Here is a 20,812-nt window from a genome sequence, read left to right on the forward strand (position 1 = left end):
TTGACTGACACGGATGTGACCAGACAAAAAGACACTTGCCTGACACGAGCAGACATCCATGTACCCGCATTAAATACGAAGGAGATATACATGTGTCAATCAGCTCGTGGAAGAGGCGAGGATAATCCTTCGTATTCAAGCTCAGGCCGCAGCATATACCGAAGACCTCTGCGTAATGGGCACAAAGCACAAGAAGATAAGATTACAACGGCACCTCAGAAGTAGGACCCACGTTCCAACCCTATAAATACCTCTCTCCACTAAGAGAGAAGAGGTCGACCAATCGAGAGCAATTATAGGAGAATATAGGAGAGAGAAATAAGAAGAGTAAGTAATCCCCCTACTTCCGCAGACCTATGTACACTCTAAAGTCATTTCGACTATCTTTGTAATCATTCAATACATAGTGAAACATCAGCCCCGTGGATGTAGGCCTTAGTGCTGAACCACGTAAATCTTCGTCTTATTTACATTTTTAGCACTTTACATTTAGCGCTGAACTTCAAATGCTTTACATTTATACTTGAATCTTTGTTTATTCCTTTATACGAACATTATTTATGATAATATTCAGACAATGACAAGCTCGAAGGCTTTGAGTCGATGAATCGATATAATCATCCCCTTCACACACAAGACGTACAATTTTAGAATTAGAATGTTACCGAGCATTGTTTGTGAACACGTGGATGGCTTCGTTTTATGTGTTCACAACACCGACTCACAAGAATTGTTAAAATGAACTACTGGATTTTTATTAGTAGGATTTTTCACCGGTTCTATTTTGCAGTTCCAACATGAGATTTTACCTTAACCGCTTATGTGTTAAATTTTTATTGGCTTATTCTTAAAATGGATTTCCTGTTTTTTCCAGGGTAGGATGAGGAATCTATGGTAAATATAGATGACAGTGGTGTCCAAAATCAGGGTCCCCGTAGGTTTGCCAGATACTAGTGTCCGGAAGATCTCTTTTGATACTTCAAATAGAGCAGTAAGTTTTTAACGAGTGAGATCAGATAGTTAATATTTTGGGAAATATTTTTCTTAAAAATCTTAAATTATAGGGTGTTTGAAGTTCATATTTTGGGAACATGCTCATTTTATAGCGATCTACATAATCATTAAAGATGAGAATATGCCAAACCTCATTATTTTCCCATTTTGATTTTCAACTGTTGATATCCTAATTAGTAAACGGTAAAATTATACATTTCGGATTGCAATCTTATTTTTGTGGGTACATAAATATACGTAAAACCAACATAATCCCTAATTATTAACTTCAAAAACTCTATCGATTGAGTTTTCCAAAAATAAAAAATAAAAAAAAAATATAGAGCATAAACTTTGACATGGTGTGAAATAAGGTGCGAGTGGATTCTCCCTCATTTTTAAATAGTAGTAAGTACCAGCATGCATACACAACTGTACTATTCTACCCGGACAAAGAAAGAAAGCCACAAAGGAAAGAGGAGGAACGGTGGTGCATGGAGATCTCTGCATAGCAAGAGATATATATATTAAGATTAAAGGTAGTAGTAGTAGAAGAATCAAATATCGACAAACCTGAACCCTGAAAAAAACAAGGAAGAAAACACAAGAAAAACAACATGACGAGAATAGAGATGATTGACTTTTGTTTTATTATTTGTTTACTCCACAGCTACTATTTTAATAACAACAATACTGAATAGAATAAAGAGAGAATGCATTGCAGTGATGCTATTACCAAGCCTAGTTAGTAAGTTCGCGAATCATTCGCTAATTTTTCCGTATCACGAATTTTATCGTCTTATTCGCGTACGTTTGCAACTCCGAACCCAAGTCGCGTATTATGTGGCATTCCCGGATTATTCGCGAATCGTTCATGATTTTTACATATCCCGAATGATACGTCCGCTTAATTCGCCATAAATTCTTTAGCTTTTACTTTTCAAAGACTCCATTTTTTGGGCTTTACTGCCTCCCGAACATACACGACCGAATATTAGACGTGTTGTAATTTTTATGAAACAAAAACGACTGAAGAGATTTGAAGGTGAAGGTGAGAGAGATCTCAAACTCACTAACCAAGCATCTAAACCACTATACGACGTCCTTTTGGATAACTAATGTTGTATATATTATTAATATCTTCATATTGAGTTTATTTTTTCCTTAAATAACTCACACATATGCATAAAAATTGGTTTATGACCTTATAAATACAAATTATTTGTTATATATAGATACCGAATTTTTAGAGCCGAACTCTTATTTATAAATCGAATTATACACGTACGTATGCCGTTCCGAATTAATGACGAATCACGTCCCGTTGACCGAATTTTGGACCGAATCTAGATTTTACAAAACCGTATAATACTCGTACATTTACCGTTCCGTACGTTTGCCGAATCCCGAATTGCTAACTAGGTTACCAAGTAGCTAACTATCGGGTAGGGGCTTTGACTTTCACATTGATAGACAAACCAAAAAGCAAAAGCAAAACTGACCCCGAATGCCAGAGATTCCTCTAACGAGGTGAAGAACCGGAACAAGAACATTTTTTTTTTTTTTTTGTGATATTAAAATTTGGATGTTTGGTTTTTAATTTTCTGCTTTACAAAGGTCAGCTTTGGTTTGCCAACCATGCAACTACAATGCGCACAGACAAACTCCTTTGACATTTACATGGTTGTTTTCTTTTTTTAATTTGATTCGTCTCTATGTCGATGTCAGTCAGTCGGTCTCTATGAGAGGGGGGGCAATGTTTAGCTGGGAGAGGGAGATGAAACATTTTCATTGTTACTTTTTTTCTTGGGATTTCATGGATAAAAAAGAAAAAAAATGTAAAACTGGTCAAAGAAAGCACAAATCACAACACAGTAGTATAAAAATCTAAAGGTAAATAAAAAAGAGTGTTGAAAATCACAAATCACAACACAGTAGTATAAAAATCAAGGAACAGGAACAGAGAATCAGTGAATTAGTAGTAGTGCAAACCAACCTCATCATCAGTCTCTCTGTATCTCCATTCATTCGTCAAAACAGAGCCTCCTTTCTGGATCAATTCACTTCTTCAACTTCAACTTATTAATTTACAAACAGACAAGAAGAACACAAACAAGCACCTGCAGGTTTTATAAGTTTCATGAATTACTTCTTCTTTTTTTCTTCCTCTCTTGTTTTTCACGTCTCAAACTACTACTTCACCATCAACACCAGCAGCTAATTAGAGACAAGAAATCACTTGGTTGTTTCATCTTCTCATTTGATTTTTTTCACTCCATAAGGTAATTATCAATCTCTATTTTGATTAGATTCATTAATTCTGGGTTTCAATTCTAAATCTAAATAAACAACTCAAGAAATCACAACAAGTCCATTTTCAGTCTGACTATCAAAAATGAATAAATAAAAATCCCTCCTTTGGATGGTTCTTCTTCATCCTTCCTTCCACATGTTTTCTTCTAATTTACTCTTCCTTTAATTTTATTTATACCTATCTTCTTTGACTACACTGTATTTTTCCAAATTCTTCTTTACTTCAAATACAAAGATTCCAATTTTGATTGCCTTTTGCTTTCATTCGCAGATTTCATCCAATTCTTCAATACATAACCCAGAAACACAGAATCAGAAGGTACACAAAGATGGAATTAATGGTGATTGAGCAAACCCAGAGCAAGAAGAGGAAGTACAATCATGAACAAGATGACGTGCTGATGATGGGTTTTTCAATTGAAGACCAATTGAATCAAGATTTGCTAGAGAAAGTACTTTCATGGCTGCCCACATCAAGTTTCTACCGTTCACGTTCAGTGTGCAAGAGATGGAATTCAGTTGCAGAGTCTGCATCTTTCAGGCTTGCTTGTCAACAAGTCCCCACCAGGGATCCTTGGTTTTTCATGGTTCATAATTCTCACCTTCATCAATCAATTGTCTTTGATACTTCACAATCGAATTGGAAACATCTAAACGACAAGCGCCCGCCGCGTAATCAAGTAATCGGACAACAATCAGGGATTACCACTGATAGCAGCAGAGACAATGATTTCATACCTGTGGCAGCTTCAGGTGGTTTGGTCTGTTTCCGGTCAACAGGTTCCGGTGCATTTCTTGTGTCGAACCCGGTCACCGGTGCTTCTCGAGAGCTTCCTGCAATGCCCGCAACGACGCAGAACCAAAACATTCATGCAATTGCGATGAATTCATCTTCAAAACACTCGTACAGACTAGTACTAGTCTCCGGAGAGCTGCCGAACCTCGCGGTCAGCGTGTATGAATCGGGGAAAGATTGCTGGAATGAAGAGATTAAGCTAAATAGTCAGAAGGCAGAGGGGAAGGCTGCGGAGGGAGGAGACGAGGATGATTCGTCAGAGGCTGCGGGTGGCGGTGGTGGAGATGAAGTGCTGTATTTCCTGAGCAAGACTGGAGATGTGGTGGCAACTAATATGCAGAGAAGTCCGTCGAAGCAGTACTCATCGGTCATAGCAGTTAAAGATGGCGAAGAGATTATTTACTTTCTCAGCTCATCTGGAACCGTCGTGGCGTGCAATCTTGTTAAGGAGACGTTCTTCGAGTACCCGAGGATGTTGCCAGTTTGTTACGAGTACTCTATCGATGTGGTCGAGTGCAGAGGCGAAATGTTGGTAGTTGTCTTGTCAGAATTCCTGGAAACTGCGAGCATCAGAGTGTGGAGATTTTCCGAAGAAGAGAAGGATCGAACCTGGCGTCAGATTGCAGTAACGCCTCCGTCTATGTCGCACGAATTGTATGGCAAGAAGGCGGATATTAACTGTGTGGGTTCTGGAGATGAGAAACTGATGCTATGCGTGAATTCCAGCAAGGTTAGCAGGTACCTGATGTGTGATTTGGAGACGAATGGCTGGACTGAATTGCCAAAGTGTGGCGTGGATGGAAAGCCGAAGGAGTTCATGTCTGCATTCTCTTTCGAGCCTCGAATTGAAGCTCGTGTATAAGAAGAGATGGACTTGGATACTCTGATTATTTTAGAAATTGTGTGGATTGATCTGTGTTTGTAGGTTTCGTTTAACGATCATTAGTTCAGGACTAGTGTGCCGCGGCTATTCTTAATTCTTATTGTTGATCATTGTTGCACATTCATTTATCTATTCAATTACGAAATATTACTTCTGTTTCAGGAAAATGGATACTGTTAGACTTTTTCAGAGCAATGTGCATTTTCTCATATCACAATTTGATAGTACTACTTCCGTTTCAGGAAAAGTGAACTTTCCTGAATAGAAGGGAGTCCTAAACTTTCACTTTTCCTGAAACGAGGGCAGTACCAAACTTGAAGAAGGAAAGAACAAAACTATAACAGAATTTTTCTAGAAAAGAATTTCTCCTATCATTCCACTAACCAAACATTTTTTTCTTTTTGTACATAATATTCACTGAGATTTGACAGTCATCTAATACTCTCTACACTGATGACTGTCGGAAATATATACTCTTGGCACTAAAACAGCCTGCCTTGTTCTGCAATGTTCAACGAATTATCGACAGATTCTGTAAACAAGAAGAAGATCTAGCCTAAAAAAAAGAAGAGGAAACAAAAATTTTACCTCAAGGGCTCGGAGGGAGAGAAGGATATATACCTTTCCGAACATAAACCTTGAACTGACAAAATATGCACAGGATACTACGTATATATTCAATCATGAGAAGTTCCTCCACTACGCAAAACCTTGAGTTTACGAAATTATGCACAGATTACCACCTTCAGTGGCTCGTATACTATATATGTTCAATCATGATATGTTCCTCCACCATGTAAGCTCTCGAGATCAGAATGGGAGCTACTGGGAATGATAGTTGGAGGGGACCATTGATCTGGGACCATAAGGAAGTACGTCGACATAGCTTTTCTGAACCGCTTCTTGTATTGCTTTGGTGAGATTACGGTGGGGGACTCATTTTTCGAACCTCCTAGAAAACCTGAAGCCTTGACCCATGTCTCTAGGTGCTTGTCCCAGGTGTACTGCCTTATAAAATCTATGATCCCGAGGACAAGTTCGTTCTTTTCCTCGTCCACACCAACCAGTAACGAGTAATCCATCACGTCAATTGACTGCCACATAGAAACAAACGTATTACAATCAGAGTTCATATCTTAATCATCAACTATTTCATTAACTTAACTAGCTGTTAGTTGGTAGGCTTACTGCAAGAAAGGAAGTATCATTCCAGACAGCTCTCTCGAGCAATCTCTTCGCTTTGTTTCCAAGAAAAATCGGAGAAGTTGGCATTGCTTCAATCAGGTTCTGATCCAGAAGAACCTTGTTTTTCCCACTTGCATCTGGATTATACCTTGACCTGGACGATCCTTTCAGGTCATAAAGCCTTGTAACACTGCGTTTAAACAAAAGGTTCTCCATAACCAGAACGTCCATTTTCTGTTCTTTCCCTCCTTTAAGATGCTTTGTTGTAACCTTCCGGGGAACAAGAAATAAAGTTCAATAACTCCACAAAAATAGTAATACGAACTGATGCAGAATTTGTATAACAAAAGAAATAGCAATCGAGATTCAATGACATCAAAATTGTCAGTTTAAAAAGACATGGTTATTTCAATGCAGGCGAAAGATAAAGTTTAGCATTTAATATTAGCTCAAAAGTTATACAGTTTCAACTAAGTCTTGGTTATATTTTTACCATCAACCTTACAAAAGTAGTTTGGATAGTTAACGCTCATGACCAAAGAATAGGATTGCCTGCAGGATGGTTGACTTGAGATCACTTGATTGATTAATTTGACCTATGAGTGTCCAAATGGCTGAGATGATGTACAGTAATTCTAAGCATGATTTGAAAATCATCAACATAATGTAGCATGTAAGAATTTCTCAGGTTCAAATACTGAATTCAACAATAATCATGTCAATCAAAATTAAGTTTGTCGTTAATGATGTTGAGTTTGAGCCATTCGCTGTATGTACAAAAAAACAGTGAACATACCTGATAGACCCCCAGAATCTTCGCCAGGCAAGTTGGGCTTCTTGTGCCAATTGATTCAGATAGATACTTAAAATACTCTGGTGCAAACTTGATAAATGATTCTAATTCTGTCTTGGTTAGCCCTTTGATGATAAACCGATCATCCAATGATTTAGCAAAATAGGCGTTGCTCTTACCACCCTGAGCATTCCAATCACTACAACGACTAAGGGACCTAACGAAATCCAGCTCAGATGGGCAACATGTCCTCCTCAAGGCTTCAAACCCCTTAGCATAGTAACAAGTCACAGCATACTTCACCTTCCCAAGTGGACCATCGTCACTGAATGCCACTCTAACATGCGACGTCTTTGTATACACAAGTGGATCTGAAATCATAGAGCTCCGAGAACCAGACATGGATAAAATGCTACTATCCATAGTCCCGAGACTTCTAAGTGATTCAGAAGCTGTTTCCTCGAAAGATTGAAATGGCGACTGAAGATTCAATGAATCATAAAGTGGCAAAAGAACTGAAGATTCTGCCCCATCCTTGGGCCTCTCCCACTCATCAGACATCTGAACGTAATAATCTTTTGACACTAGAGCGTGTGCTATGATACTTGTTGCCTCCTCGTCATAAATTGGCACAACAGTTTCATTTGCACCAATAGGAAGAATAAATCTAGACCCCCCCTGGCGTTCCAGTTCACAAAATGATGAGACATAAACAGGATTGTAATCATTGAGGGGCTCAAGCTTTGAAGTGTTATTCTCTGAAGAACTCCTGTTATAAGAGCGATAGAGGTTCAGGAAGGGCATCCCAATCCATCCCGTGTTTTCGTCTGAGTTATCTGCCACTTTCACGGGCAATATGGGACGATGAGATTCGGTTACTTCAGCCACACCCAGTTCTTCGAAACGCTTTTCCAACTTTAACCTCTCCGTATCAGTTTCGCCTTTAGCCAATGAATCTGCTGCCACTTCAGTATGTGCAGAACTATTTACTTCCAGTATCACGCTCCCTGGCAAGTTTTCACCAGTCCATGCTGCATCGAGGTTCGCTACGATCGGAAACTGACCCTCCGAGATTGCCCTCCGCACATGTATCCCAGTCTCTAAAGGATCCGCTGGGGCTTTTAAACTTAAGCTTGAAGAAAGATGTGGCCCTGTGGTGTTATCCTTCGGTAAGGAATCCACCTGCTCACCACTTCCTTCCAGCTTGGAATTTTTATCACATCCCACATCTGTAAGCGTGGAGTCACCTTGCTTGGAAGTTGAGTTTGTTGATACAAGCTTCTCTATAGTACTTAATGACTCTTCTGCACATTTCTGTATAGAGCTGTTGAGCCCTTCCTGGAGGTTGCTGCTATCTGATTTTGCTGCACGTATCAGTCGGTGGTCCCACACATATGAATGGAAGAGTAACTGCACTCGCAATCGATTAATTTCAAGTATATCCGTCACTATCTCCCCTTTCCTTACTCCCCTATTTATAACTTTCTGGAGAGATTCCTGTGTCATTGTCGAAACAGAATGTTCAATGAATGAAACAAAAAGATAGGAAAGAGAAGATTCACGGTCATGTCAATCAGGCAAGAAAAATAAAGTGGGCAACGAGAGAAAGGCCACATTTATTGCATGATTAGCCAGAAATCAAACTCCAACAAGACCTGGAAAATTAGAAAATTATCATACCTCATATTCTACCTTCTCCTTCTGAAGCAACTCTTCGAGATCTCCAATGTGACGTCTTGATTCTGCCACTTTTACTGATAAGGTGCCTATTCTTTTTATTGCAATCTGCCGGAGAGCATTGAGTACTTCAGTAAATAGAAGTTCTGCCCTGTCGACCACCTGTCACGGACAGCATCCAGAGAGTACCTACTTCAGTAACGACAATTTGAAGTATATGCATGGAACCTCAGTTCGTATTCACTGTACCTGATTGACCTCTTTCTGTAACCATTCTGGATTTCCGCAGCTGAAATCAAGTTTTGAGGGTGGAAGGTATACCGAGTGAACATTAATTGATGCATATCGAAAGCAAGCGACCATATTACCCAGCCTGCATGCGCAAGGAGTAGAACTGAGTGAATGTGGATTAAGTGTGAAATAATACCAAACTGTTTTTAAGAAAGTTATATTTTACCCAAACGTTTTATCTACCCTTCAAACATAGTACTATTTAAATAAGAGAATACCCGTAAAATCGGAGACAGTCTCTATGCAGAGAATGACCACAGTTAGCAACCCTATTCGCAGCTGCATGGTTGGAAAAGCTAAGCTCCAGAAACTTCCCAAAAGATAATCCCTGAGCAGGTTCAGACATTACTACTCTACGAATTGCTGGTGGGAACCCACTTGGACGAGGACACAGCAAGCACCTGTGCCACATCCAAATCTTTCCATCTCGTTCACCTGGTAAGAGAAATTCCGGAAACTTCTTAACAGATATCGTGAGGCTGCCCTGCCGATGAGTATAAGAATGAACATGTGCTTCTGAAGGCATCTCACACGAACTGCAGCGGTAACTCTTAACAAAAAAAGAAGTACTTTACTCAGTTCTCCAGTCATGGAGTTGGAGACACATGAAGAAGTAAAACAGAAGACCAAAAGCTGATATCGAGAAGATTACCTGAGCAAATAAATCGTCTCTTAGAAACCTCCCCAAGGTCTTGTCAAAGCTGCCATAGTATTTCATACGCAAGAGATGAGCCCGTTCACAAACGGTTCCTTTCCAGACACTCCGGATTGATAATGAAACCAAGATGCTTCGATGGTCTGAAGGTGATGGAGGAAATTCTTCTTTGGAAGATCCTGGCTCATCAAGGTGATTACGGTCTTGCTGAAAAGATGTTGACTTAAATGTGGCTGTTTCATTTATATGGGGATCATTAGCTTCTTTCCCCCCCAACAACTCAGCACTCTTAGCAAGAGGATTACCACCAATTCCCTGGCAAAGGTTTAATGCAGAGTCATCGGTCTCCATAGAATCTCGAAATTCTGTTATACGTTTCACCTCATTTGGGTGATATGGCTCATTTCGCAATGGACCAGAGGCATAATTCGCCGGAGTAGGTAACAATGAAGAAGAAGAGGGATATACCATTAAGCTGGAGGTTACCTCTGTGTATTGAGAAGTGGGGAACTTGGGCAAACCGGAGGATTGAGAAAAAACCAAGCTTCTTTTGCAGGGAGGGGCTGGGGAGGTTGTTTCAGATTGTGAATCAATATTCAATGGAGATCCCTGAGGTTTGGATGTGGGAGGAACAACCACGAATCCAGGTATAGTAGATATTGACCTATCAATACTAGAAGGTTTATCGGGCAAGGCAATAGTTATGGGAGACCTCAATGGAAGTTCTGGAAGAGAGGCACCTTCATCCGCAAGAAAAGAAGTCTCCAATGCCAAGTGATATGCTGCAAAGACACTATAATGAAGAACGTGTTTAACTTTTTTCAGCTCATCGCCATTGGCGCCCTTTAGCAAGATCTGAAAATAGAAATTTCCACTCGAATTATACACAATTTTTAGTGAATAAAAGCTAACATATTAAAGAAATTCAAAAAGCATCATCCTAGAGGCATGAACGAGAAAACGGATGCACACGTAAAAGAAAATCTTCGGCTCCATATTTCATTTTATTTCAAAAAAGTTCGATCATTAATCCTGATCAAAGGTATATATACCCTATCAAAGATTTCAATGGATGGGTATAGGCACTTTAGATGTGTTATGCTCAAATTATGGATTGGATTGAAGTCTACAAGACCCAGATAATATTCCGATAAATTAAGAAAAGTGAACTATAATGAGTTGCAAAACTTACAGTACAACCCAATGGTTTCGGGCACCCTTCAAAGAACATAAGCGTCTTCACCAATTTCTTTCCTCCCTGCCCAGCACTCCCATGTGCTTCAAGGAACTTCTCCACACGGAATGCTTCACAATAACCCGGCTTTTGAGTCGAAAGATGATCAACTGAAGGAACTATTTGCGCACCTGTGCAGCGTGCTATACGCTCTAACAAAGGCCTCTTGATATTGAGGACAAGAGATATGTCTTTTTCAAAGAGGTATTCTTGAGCGAAACGTGAAACTGATTTTTCTACCAATAAGACATTGGGATGATGAGCAACTATCTTTGCTACTGCCATCTTCAAATGATCTGTTTCCTATATAAAAAAAAAGTGACACAAGTCAAGAAAACAAAGAAAAACCCAGTCCATATCCATGAAATAATGTGTCTCATTATCCAAATTCCAACACAGGTGTGAAGTGTTAGACACAATATCTGCAGATACTGAATACATGCCCATATGACTAATCCATGATGCAATTTGTTCAATTTTAATTTTATCTTTTACATATACTGTAAAAACTAACCGGAAGAAAAAGATATTTAATAATATAAAATTACTTTAGAATGATAGCAAAATGTAAACGGTACCAACCTGCTGCAGTAGAGTATCAAAACTTGATAAATGATTAGACACTCGTTGATACTCAAGAGCTCCACCAAGGATAAGAAAACGGGGCTTCTCAATTTTTGAAGTCATCCGCCGGTTGGAAACATTTTTCTTGCAAACAACTCCTTTAACAACAATACTAGAAGAAAGAAGGTAAAAGGTAATGTCAGTGTCAGACATTAAAACTGCACCAAAAAAATAAAACAGAAATTTAATCTCATCGAGTCATTACTTGTATAGCAGACGGGCACTTTCAAAAGAAAGATGCAAGTATACCCGCACATGACCATGAAAAATGCTACCAAAATGAACATATAACTGGAGATAGAAGATTGGATGAACTATGCTTCAATTTGTTTCTCATAAAAATTACCTCTCCGTACGACGCCCACAAGCTAAACACTTAATCTTAACATATCCACCAGGGTCCATTCCTCCACCCTCGCTTGTATCTGGCTTAAGGACTGTAGCAGCCTCCAATGACAAAGATGTAATTATTTCCAACCAACTTTCCTTGTCACCTTCCTCACCCACGATTAGATTCTCAACCTGCAGGAGCTGAGACACCAAAGCCTTGAAATGCTTATCAACCTCATTCTTCATTGCTTTTTTGTGCTCCTCGCTTGACCGGTCCCGGCTTCGGTATTCACCACTACCAAAGCTGCTACAAGAGCGCAGGGTTTTCCACTCTCCTGCAGCATCCTCATCGTCATCGTTGCCAAACTCAACAGCTTCCCTGTCGTCCTCTAAATCTTCGGGTTCAGGAGGAAGCCAGAGCAGCCCATTGTTCTCAAAATCCAAAGGCTCGGCATCCACACCATCCACTGAAGCTGTGTCACACTCGTCACCGTTATTCTGTCCCCCATTCTCTTCTCCACTAACCCTGCTTTCATCTTCCAACCCTTGACAATCCAAATCCCTGTTAACCAAAGAGTCTTTCGTGATGTTATTTTCTTCATCAGAATGTGGTCCATAAACACAATCAGTCGTGTCATCTTCAAGTGGGGCGTAATATTCGTCAAGCAGAGGACAGCGTGTTGGTTCTGAATTGGATCTATAAACACCGTATCCATAAATGTCATCATCCTCATCATCATCCTCACTCCTGCCAAATATCGAACAGTTAGTAGTTATGAGACTTGATTCGCATCCGAAATAGGAAAAACTAAGTCGATAGTAAATAAATGAATGGAAAATAATAAACTATACACGTCAGACAGCAAGCGACTAAAAATTTATTATTGATCGGGATATAAGGCTCACCTATTCATAAAGTATTCAAATGGGTCAGGAGATGCATCGCGCGTGTCTTCCCCTGTAGGACCTGTGGTGGTACTTGTAGAAGCTGCTACTGCTGCTGCTCTATCTGGCTTATTATCTGCCACTGCACCAAGATCCATCTGGGTAGACTGATCAATGCTGAGTCCAGAACCGTATGGCCCAAACTGGTAATTTCCAGCCGAGTACGGCACTGAACTAATAATACTGGAGCTGCTATTTCCAGTGACACTAGACTTGGTGCTCGTGAAACTCGTAGTAGAAACCGTAGGGCTGAGACGACCCTGTTGCTTCCTAGACTGTCCATGAGTCCCATTATGGACCACAACGCTCGCTACTTCCTGTTCCCATTGCTTGAAGCAGTAAATACAAACCCGTATCCTGTCACAGTCGTCTCGGTTTGCCTTGTTGTTGGGAGCAGCAGATGGTACAGGGATTGAATTGGCAGTACACTTACCACAAAAGACCCTTCCACATAGCCTGCAATGGTGTCTACGGTTAATTATGGTGAACTGCGTATCACATTCGTAGCATACCCTGCAGCTATGGTCGGGCATCCAAAAATCCCTCGAGTAGTTTGCTGGCTCGGTGTTTCTCCTCGATATCCAAGATTTAACAAATTCAACTAGCTCAGCTAGCGTCTTACCAGTAGAATTTTCCATCAACAACAATTTTTCTCAGAAAAAACCCACTCATCTTGGAAAATGTACATTTGTAAAAACTACATTCTAACACCGAAAGAGCTAATGTATTATGTATTAAGTAACAGCCGGGAAACTTGAAACCCTAATACAGTCTTTTTGTGGTTGTTGCAGAATCAATGATAAACATAACCACCAACACAAGCAGAAGCACAACCTGCAGAATGTGAATAGTTTGAAACAAACGACGATGAATTAAGGTGAGATTTTAGGGTTAGTTTTTGTGAAATTTCATGATTCTTTCGTAACAAAATCACCAGAAAAGGAATTTCACACTATAATTGTTAAGAAATAAAGGGGAGAAAATCAAGAAATCACCAGATATGGAAAGGAAATCTTAAAAAAAAAAACTAAATCAAGAAATCCTCTCTATCTATCTGTCTATCTATCAATAACCAATAGATTTGATTCGATTGATGACATCGAATTCGAGATAATCATGAATGTGAAATCCAAAAAAGATCTAATCTAGAAAGAAATCCCTACAAAATGAATGAAGCAAATGTGTTTCCATGTATACCTTTTCGTCGTCGTCGTCGTGGTGATTCCATTTTCGATTCTCCTCCGGTGGTGGTGATGAGAATGAGAATGAGATTCTTCTTCTTTATCTTTCCTTTTCCGGAGAATTTCTTCTGTATATTTGTTTGTTTCTGGGGTCTTCTTTTGCTGACTCAAAAAGTGGTCCGTCTATTGTATATTTTTCTACGTATGTATTTATTTATATACGCGTATTTTATTTGTTTGGGGTACTATAACGTGGATAATATATTATATTATATTGCACGTATGATTTTTATCTAATTTATCTAAAAATGTTTGCGTGGACCCTCAGGATGTGCGTGTCTTTTAAATCTGACTCTTGGGTTGTTAGTTTTTTTTATGACTCCGCTGATCTGGATCGAACACAACTCATTATATCCTGTTCATAAATTAACCAAAGGTAACGAATTTTTCTTTTTTATTTTATTTCAGTGAGATATGTGCCCAAATAATTTCAAGTCGCATAGATATGCGAGGCCATTTAGACATTAGCGTCTTGTTTGTTTTTTCTTGACTCACCTGGATCTTTTAAATCTGACTCGTATGGATCTGACTGATATTAACTGACTTATTTAAATATGACTTTGGCTGATTCGTGTGACTCAAAAAATGTGATTCAATGGCATGAATCAGGAGAATTTTATTCCCTCACTCAAATGGCTCCTGACTGGAATTAGGTCTGAATCAGATCTGATTCAAAATTAAAAACCAACAGTATGACATCTGATTCAAGCCGAATCGGGAGCCGAGTCAGGTTCAAATGACGAGTCAGCAAAAAAATAAACACACTCTAAATCGGACATTAGAAAAATAAAATAAGATAAAAAATAATATAACCGAAGTCTATTTCAAATAAACAGGGTGTATGTGAAATTGCTTGAATACATGGTGTTGTGATATACTATACAGTGTTGTTGTCATTCAACGATTTATTGCTCTATCAGGAAAGTATTCTCTTTTATTAGTTATGGATTAAATATAAATCTATGGAGTGGAGCTTTCCTCATGGCTTGTTACATACTAAATAGAATACCCCACAAGAATAATTTTGTTTCCCCTCACGAATCTGAGAAAAAGAGAAAACCAAATTTGAAGTATTTCAAAGTACGGGGATGTAGAGCTTTAGTAAAATCACCTAATCCAAAAAGACTGAAATTAGGTGCGACGGCGATACAATGTGTGTTCATTGGTTATGCTAAAAACATCAAGTCATACAGATTTTTGAATATGAATTATGATGACTCTTCAACTTATAATTCTATAGTTGAGTCAAGAGATGTTGAGTTCTAAGAAAATGCTTTTCCTATGAAAAGAAAGTATGTAGAATCTATTTAAGAACTTATTCTTGATACCGAACATAACAATGATGTATCTGTTACCAGATCCAAAAATGGCTGGACTACAAGCCTAATAGACTGAAAACGATCACGCAATCGACGAACATCTCGGTTTCCTGGGTTTCCCGTCAATGAGACGAACATTAAAAAAACGTTCTTCCAAAAAAATGTCATGAGAAATAACAACACTAGTGATTACCCTATGAAAGAAATATACTTTGCATAGAGTTATATCCTCTTCTTGAATAAACTTGGGACCACGATTTCTAACAGACATTTCTGCAAAGGAAGAGAGAAGTAGGAAAAAATATATGAAGAAGAAGAAGATGTGATTTTGGAGAGAAGATGTGGTTTTGGAGATATGAGGAATCAAATTTATAGGCAGAGAAAGAAAAAAATGCCGTTGGAAATGGAAAGTAGTCGTTGGCGTCGGTAGACAAATCTCCCGCGATATTCCTTTGAGCGTGCGTTTGAATTACCGACGTAGTTTCTACAAATAGATTCATATTCTTCTTTAGCATACGGAACTCTCCGAACTAACCGGGGTCGAGACATGTTGAATCAAGAATTGAGAGTGAAGAGAATCTGTGTAGAAGAGAACAATGTGTAAAATATGTGAATTTAGGGTTGAAATGAGGAGTATTTATAGAAATAAAAAAAACATAGCCGTTGTATCAAAAGAATTTGATGGCGTTCAGATTGAGCAGTTCACGCCTTAGAAGTAGCCGCGGGCGCTATCACAATAAACTCCGGCGCTTTCAGTGCTGACGCGCTCTTTGGGTGAAAGCGCTGGCGCTTTCATTGATGACTCCGGCGCTCACAGTGATGCCGCCCGTCACCACAACAGACGCGCGTCTATTGTCCCGACTCGATGTTCAAACCAATAGATTTGTTGGGTTGAACATCCATTTTCATGGTTTGTTCATCCCATAGTGGGAGCAAAATGAACAAACTTTATGTTTGTTCATCCCATAGGAACTGCTCTAAATGGATTTTTAAAAGAAAATCCAGGGCAGATGGAACCATTGATAAGTATAAGGCCAGATAGTAGCCAAAGGATATCTACAAAGGGAAGGAGTAGATTATTTTGATACATATGCTACGGTGGCTAGAATAAGCACTATTCGAGTCTCGATTGGTTTCTCATCCATTTATAACTTGGTTGTTCAACAAATGGATGTAAAAACCGCTTTTGTCAATGGAGAGCTAGAGGAAGAAATCTATATGCAACAATCAGAGGGATTTATTTTGAAAGGCCAAGAAAATAAGGTATACAAACTTGTTAAGTCACTGTACGGCTCTAAACAAGTCCCTTAACAGTGGCACGAAAAATTTGAACAAAAGTTTATGAGCAACGGTTTCAAAATAAACGAAGATGATAAGTGTGTATATTACAAATTTTCCCAAAGAGAAAGAGTCATAATTTGTCTTTTATGTCGATGATATGCTAATATTTGCTACAGACTTGCAAATAGAAGTGGAGACCAAACAATTCTTGTCAGCAAAGCACCGTGAACTTATTAAAATTCATAAAGTGTTTTATATACCAACTAGCTAGGCTCATCTTGAAACTGAAATCTTTAACCCACTTTATATTCTCTATGGGTAGTATATAGGACTGTGCATGCACTAGCTCTTAATTATGTTGCATGACCACATTACCACAATATTTACTCACATACGTTGAATGAATCCCATCAGTAATTACTCAAACAGGAAATCGAAAAGGCTAATTCACTTACGATACATAGTATCTAGTTTTAATTAGGCGTCTGTTCAGTTTCCAAGCACAGAACAGAAGGACAAATCCATAGTGATTTTTTCTTATAAGTAGTCTTACACATATTTACTACCATATTATCTCTCAAATTTGAGTTTCTTTTTGTTTTTTAATCAGCAGTACTGTTTTTACCATATAAGTGTAGGTTAAAGAAGGTATGGCAAGGGCTCCAACAGAAACACAAAAATCGTACGTGTTCATCATAGACCTGCGAAGCAAAGAATTATACGACGATGAGATCAAAGTTGATGTAGAGGATTATTGGACTCTTGTCATAAGTTACGGAGAAACTATGATAGATGATTTTGGTATTCATTTCCCCTATCCAGTGGAGACGAAGTTTGATCTCCCTCCGAATGCGAATTTGGATGCAATCTCAGCTGTTTCTCATAATGGCACGATTATAGTTTGTGTCGACAAGCTAATGTATGATTCCAGCACACGAAGCAGGTATGTCAAGGTTATCAAGACGGAGATTCGATTGATCGATTAGCATCCACAAGAAACGGAAGAACCTCTTCGAAGATTTCACTCCAGGATTAATAGATATTAGTATCTATGAGTCATATTTACTTTTTAATGGTTACCATTATATATGCAGTGTAAACAAAAAAGAATCATATATTTTTCTTATGAAATTGATGATTTACTGCAACCACTGTCCCTTGAGGAACTGGGACTCAACTATTTTTACCTCTCCGCAAGTATTTACTTCTTTAGTTCTCATAGAGTTTCTTTTTCTGTGTAAAATTGTGTTGATGATTTATAGAGTGTAAGAATAAGATGCTTGAATATTGCAAATACTAATTCATTTAAGATGAATTATAAACGGAAAATGTGTCATTTGTCCAAATATTTTTAAAACTTGGTTCATATGAACGAGTAAAAATTAGTTTGGATGAAATGGACACTAAAAAATAGCAAGGATGAAACTGGATTCATCCTTACTTAAAATTAAAAAATAGCAAAGATGAAACTGGATGTATCTTGTGTAAATTAGAAATAAGAAAAAGTACTTGAAAATGGGTAGGATGAAACTGGTTATATCCTGGCTATTTTTATATTTTTATCCATTTAAACAGTATCTTTTTAATTTTTATCTATTTAAACAGTATCAAAATGTACAAGTCTTTTTCATCCAGGAGTTATTAATTTTGGTCTTTTTAACCAATTTTGTGAATTCTAAAAGACTAATTCACTTACCATGACAATTTATAAGGGAAAGAAAATTGCAAATGCATTAAATATTCTTTCTCTTGTGCATAATTTTTTTTTTCTCTTCTGTATATTGTGACATTGACTCCTTGAGAGGAATTCTAAAGGATTAAACAAAGCCCTACACACACGAGTTACCCAACTACTAAAATAGAAGGTTGTAAATAAAATAAAATAATAAATGAGTCAACCCAGATTACTAAATAGAACTACACCGAGTTCGCACCAAGTCCGAGTTCACATTTTAAAAAGTTACACGAAAAGCCGGTTATGTATCACTGTCTCGCATTGATGCAAAACTAGATCACAAATTTGGTCAGTTAATCCAATAACGAAAATTTTCGGGTGAAAAAAACATATAAAAATTGATATTGTTGGACGAGAATGTAAAAAGTTTTATCCTACCAATTTTCAAATATTTTTTTTTATTTTTAATTTACATCAAGATGCATCCAGTTTCAGCCTCATTAATTTTTAAGTTTAAGCCAGGATGAATCCAGATTCAATCTTGCTATTTTTTTGGTGTCCATTTTACCCATAATAATTTTTACTCTGTCCATTAGAACCATGTTTTAAATTATTTTTGGCAATTGACCCAATTTCTCGGACTAGATTGTAGTCCACAAATTTAAAAGTTTGCTAGTCGCGCGTCCACAGAACCAGCATTTGCTTGATCAGGTACCTCTTCAGATTTATGCCTAGTCCCATAAATTCTCCCATTATCTTCTTCCCAAATGACCCAGATTAAGGCATACTGTATAATGTCGCAAACCTGCTTACTTCTCCCATGACATTCATTCCAATCTCAGTCTTCGAAAAGTTGAAAAACCATCGTAGGAATCGGCCAAGAAATTTAGAATGACTTTATAAAGTAATTCCAAAATTTAAATGAGAAATCGCAGTGGAGGAATAAATGTTCGGCAATCTCTTTTTAAGAGTTATAAAACTGTTGGAAAAACTATAAAATGGTCCCACGTAACTAACTTCTTAACCTTTACAAAAAAAAATTAAAATCAAATAACAAAGATACGTAGTCTTTACATAATCCTGCCACCATTCGTGATTACAAGGATTAAACCCAGCACACTTGGCAAGCTCATCATCTGCTTTATTATTGACTGCGAATGAAACTTATTCGAACACACGACAGACTCGAGACACGCACGCGACCAATCTTACCAAGTTACAATTGCCAAAGAACCAGTGAGAACATTGACTAGATATTTTGCATTTTGGTTATACTGTGTAGACTAATTATTTGGAGTTCTGTTGAGGGAACTTTCAAACTAATTAATTCCTATTTCGGTTGTCTTGTTACATTAGGAGAATGTGGATATTCTTTAAGCCGTCTCTTATCTGATTTTGAGTGGCTAAACACTCTAGCAGGGATAATACTTTGTAAGAAATGTATATAACCTTTTATTTTTAACTAAGGCAAGGGGGCGAACCGCATTTAGCTTCTTTGATTATTTTTTTGCATTTTTATTTTTTTATTTTGAGGCAGTAACTTTTTTAGATCGATAAAGAAAACAGAAAATAACATTAAAACAAGATAAGAAAGTTACATAGTCCTGCTCATAGACAGGAAGGATCCCAGTAGAGAAGGTGGTTGTTGCCAAATTCGTGATTACAAGGATTAAACCTAGTACACTTGGCAAGCTCCTGGGCTGCTTTATTATTGACTCATCGAGTGAAACTTACTCGAACATACGACGGACTATTTGATAAGGCTCGAGACACGCACACGACCAGTCGTACCAAGTTACAATTGCCAAAGAACCAGTGAGAGCATTCACTAGTTGTTTTTTGCTATTTTGGTTAATTACTAAACTTAGACTTTATGTTGGCGATGACGTTTTCATCAACTTGGAAGTTCTTAGCCAAAATATCATTAGGAATTGTTGGCTTAGAACCAAAGAGATTACTAGGAATTTGTGCAATTCCGGGATGTTGACTATTGAAAGTAGCTAATATCACAGCCTTTCCTTGTCCAGCGTTCGATACAGAGTGAACAAGTCCTCTTGGAATAACCGACAACTCCCCAGATTTCATAACCTTTGAGTAGAAAACATTCGTAGTACTTAAGAACCCAACATGGATTTCCCCGCTAATGATGTAAATAACTTCACTTGCTCGGGGGTGTGAATGAAGTGGAACATACCCTCCAGCGGCGAAGTCTACTCGGGCTGCCGCAAGTCCAAGGGTGTTTACCCCAGGGAAGTTGTTAACATCAGCGGCACTAATTCCACATCCTCATAGGCACACCAACTCATGACTAACAACATAATGTATGATGCAAGCAATGAGTGTATATCAGCCATGCAGCTGCCAATACCACGTCCACATGAAATGAAGTGAGAAGCTAAACCGGGGATGATCGACCTATTTTCTTCTGTGTTGGCATGTTGTCATCATCATCGTCGCCCCGATACCACCGCATGTGATGGAAATCATATTGCTCGCCATTTTGATCATCCCACTTCAACCATCCTAATGGCCATTTACAGTTAACGTAAGCCGTTTTGGTCAATTACAATAATACAA

The 20,812-nt window shown here is 38.2% G+C and overlaps 3 protein-coding genes across 4 annotated transcripts; 2 read left to right on the plus strand and 1 right to left on the minus strand.

The window, feature by feature from the left end:
• Positions 1-2,846: 2,846 nt before the first annotated feature.
• LOC113337176 (F-box only protein 13-like) lies at positions 2,847-5,174 on the plus strand. The gene is made up of 2 exons (XM_026582874.1): positions 2,847-3,275; positions 3,578-5,174. Exon 2 carries the CDS (start codon positions 3,636-3,638, stop codon positions 4,962-4,964), a length of 1,329 nt encoding a protein of 442 aa, XP_026438659.1. The 5' UTR covers positions 2,847-3,275; positions 3,578-3,635; the 3' UTR covers positions 4,965-5,174.
• A 149-nt stretch (positions 5,175-5,323) lies between these two features.
• LOC113337175 (1-phosphatidylinositol-3-phosphate 5-kinase FAB1B-like) lies at positions 5,324-14,067 on the minus strand. 2 transcript variants are annotated; one of them, XM_026582873.1, is made up of 13 exons: positions 13,917-14,067; positions 12,681-13,553; positions 11,791-12,522; positions 11,403-11,556; positions 10,779-11,123; positions 10,073-10,441; positions 9,584-9,901; positions 9,150-9,481; positions 8,890-9,013; positions 8,644-8,802; positions 6,967-8,460; positions 6,174-6,440; positions 5,324-6,079 (listed from the first exon to the last, which is right to left on the minus strand). In XM_026582873.1, exons 2-13 carry the CDS (start codon positions 13,355-13,357, stop codon positions 5,756-5,758), a joined length of 5,295 nt encoding a protein of 1,764 aa, XP_026438658.1. In that variant the 5' UTR covers positions 13,358-13,553; positions 13,917-14,067; the 3' UTR covers positions 5,324-5,755. The 2 variants fall into 2 exon arrangements, with proteins under 2 accessions (XP_026438658.1, XP_026438657.1); XM_026582872.1 differs by having other exon boundaries at positions 9,584-10,441.
• A 2,379-nt stretch (positions 14,068-16,446) lies between these two features.
• LOC113337038 (17.1 kDa class II heat shock protein-like) lies at positions 16,447-17,546 on the plus strand. The gene is made up of 2 exons (XM_026582729.1): positions 16,447-16,542; positions 17,199-17,546. The coding sequence occupies exons 1-2, from the start codon at positions 16,447-16,449 to the stop codon at positions 17,544-17,546; spliced, it is 444 nt and encodes a 147-aa protein (XP_026438514.1).
• The last annotated feature ends 3,266 nt before the right edge of the window (positions 17,547-20,812 follow it).

The sequence above is a fragment of the Papaver somniferum genome, unplaced genomic scaffold (genome assembly GCF_003573695.1).
Source record: "Papaver somniferum cultivar HN1 unplaced genomic scaffold, ASM357369v1 unplaced-scaffold_158, whole genome shotgun sequence".
NCBI classification, from domain to species: Eukaryota; Viridiplantae; Streptophyta; class Magnoliopsida; order Ranunculales; family Papaveraceae; genus Papaver; species Papaver somniferum.